The sequence below is a fragment of the Penaeus japonicus genome, unplaced genomic scaffold (assembly GCF_977035675.1).
Source record: "Penaeus japonicus unplaced genomic scaffold, GWHDUDI00000001_assembly GWHDUDI00000001, whole genome shotgun sequence".
NCBI lineage: Eukaryota > Metazoa > Arthropoda > Malacostraca > Decapoda > Penaeidae > Penaeus > Penaeus japonicus.
Window position 1 is genome coordinate 21,504,557 of NW_028234403.1, and position 2,500 is coordinate 21,507,056.

The window sequence follows — 2,500 nt, forward strand, 5'->3', positions numbered from 1 at the left end:
GTTTTAAGCTTTTTTGAATGGGTAGAATGTGTATCTTTTCCCACCTCGATCTCTCCTCCCCGACCTCTCGATTCCCGTGTTCTGTGTCTTAGTAAAGGAACCATATATTTCCTTCCCTTGTAACGTCAGGTCCTGCAGGTGGTGGTGGTGGTGTGGCGGCAGTAGCGGTAGCGGTGGCGGCCGGAGTGTGCGGGGCGGTGGCGGCGGTGGGCGGGGCCGCAGTCCTGGGCGTGCGGTGGAGACGAGCGCGCCTGAGTAGCGAACTCGCGGCGTCGTGCACCTCGCAGCACCTCATGACCTCGTCGCCCTCCGTCCTCTCGCCGCTCTTCCCGAACAACGTGGCCCGGTACGGAATCATCGGCGCAATTGCAGTTGTCCGAGAATAGTTTAAGAGCCGTCTTACGATGCCGTTCATTCAGAAGGAGCGTTTTTACTGCCGTTCGCTTCTGCGCCGAGTTATGCTCTTAGAACTAACTACAGTGGTACTCGACGGAAAAGATAACCTCTGTATCTTTGTTCATCGACCCCTGATCTTAATCTCTGAAAATTCCTGCTTTTCATCCCACTAAGTGCCATCACTCCGTTCCATGTGCTCAATCTCTGTCTCCAATCCCCGCGTCGTGTTCTCCTAGACAAAGCTTCATCTTTAATTTTAAGTCGTATTTCAACTTCTAAGTATACTTTCTTAACCGGGAAGTCATGTCCCAACTCCGGCTATCTGCTCGGCCTTAATCCGGGAGCACAATGCAAAGTTAGTTATTGAAGAGGTCATAAGCCCAGATTAGCTTTTTTTTTTTTTTTTGTCTACCTCCTCTCCTGTGCCATTCTTTTAAATATATTCATATTGTTATCCCAGCATTTTTTTTCAGTTCCTCCGTTTTATATATTTATCTTTATCATAGCATTAAATATGCAGTAATAAGCGAGGAGCATATTCTGTTTGCCCAATATTTGCAAACAACGGGCGACTGATTTAGAGATCGGCCAGTGAACTTTTCGAGGACGATGTTAGTGATAATAATGATGATGTAATTATACTAATAACAACAATAGCATTAATCACTGTGGTATTCAAAGTCAAACGAAGCGAAGCGAATGATATTAGTGGGATAAAACAAACTCAATTGTATTTGTCATACGATAGTAATCATTTAAACAGTGAGGGGTTAATAATATTGCTGAAAGTAATAGCCCAGGCAAATTAGCATAGCATTGATATGAAGACTATGTGATAGCTTTCTTTCTTTCTTTTTGTTGTGCTTTGAGTAGCACAAACAACTGAGCAAATAGTGCTAAAAGTTCCGACATTTGCTCTGCCTGATTGAGGAAGTGCTTCTGTTGATAAAGATCCTGTATCGTAATATAGGTCGTACTCCTTCGCAGGACCCCGGACGTGAGCGCGGAGGCTGTGTGGTTGGATCCCCGAGTGCCAACACCCCCGCCCCCGCCCTTCCTGGCACCGCCCCTTCCCCCCTCTCGCTCCGACCTCCAGCGTGCCCTGCCCGACCTGTCTCTCATCACATCGACGCTGCCTCCGCCCCCTCCGCCCCTTGCCGACTTCCAGACCCATCTGCCCGACCTGTCCAGCCTTCCGCCGCCGCCGGCAACGCCTCCGCACAGCAAAGCCCAGGCCTTGGGCTCATCGGCTCTGCCTCTGGAGTGGCCGTCTGCGCCGACGACTTTGCCCCCGTCGCCGCCCTCCCCGCTCGTCGACAAGGGGTCGCCCTGGATGGAGCCCCTGCCCGACCCTATTACGAGGTCACCGAAGCGCGAACTCCCCAAAGCGGAAGTCTCGAGCTACGCTGTGCCTGGAGAGCAGCTTCAAGCCGCCGAGTGCATCGACCCTCCGGTATCTACCAATGATGCCGAAAGCTCCGGCAGTCACGCGTCCTCTCAGCTGAGTACCTACCGATCGCTCTCCACGGCGTCCACTATACAAGACATGGCGCGGTTGCAACTCTCCGAAGCGGCGGTGCCACCGTCCTTAGAGCGCAAAAAAGAACAACGTGAAGCGACACACAGGTCGCCCCGTTCATCTCACATGCATCACTCCCACTGCCCTTATGCTACGATCAGCCATCCTCCCCATCCACGCTGCAACCGGCGGGTGCATCCGTGTCAGCACCATATGAACCAGTGTGATCGCCACATCCCTCCCTGGTCACGTCACTGCGGCCACCAAATGGGCCACTGTGACCACCAGCTTCGGCGCTGTGGTCTCGGCCGCAGCCACAGCCTGCCCAAGCGCCGCTCGCTGACGCGCTCACGCTCAGAGTCCCCCCGCGAGAGCAGACCGTGGCCGCTCACCCCGGAGGTGAACAGAAGGCTGTCGTATTTCGATGGCCTTGACGACGAGAAGGGGGGAATGGAGAGCCCAAGAAATAGCATGTGCTTCCCTTGCGTATCGCCTCCCTCCAGAGAGGCCAGCAAGATATCTTCAACCATCCTCGAGCATCACAGAAGAGCACCGTGGTTGGTGGGCCAAAGGTGCTCTTGTCGA

General features: G+C 53.3%; 1 protein-coding gene across 1 annotated transcript in view; it reads left to right on the forward strand.

Annotated features, from left to right (window-relative positions):
• The window catches only part of LOC147472487 (uncharacterized), a 22,611-nt gene that overhangs the window by 20,030 nt on the left and 81 nt on the right, over positions 1-2,500 (forward strand). The window contains exons 9-10 of the mRNA XM_086543140.1: positions 139-346; positions 1,384-2,500. The exon at positions 1,384-2,500 is cut by the window's right edge and continues 81 nt beyond it. Coding sequence (XP_086399266.1) covers positions 139-346; positions 1,384-2,500 — 1,325 coding nt within the window. The remainder of the gene's footprint in view (positions 1-138; positions 347-1,383) is intronic.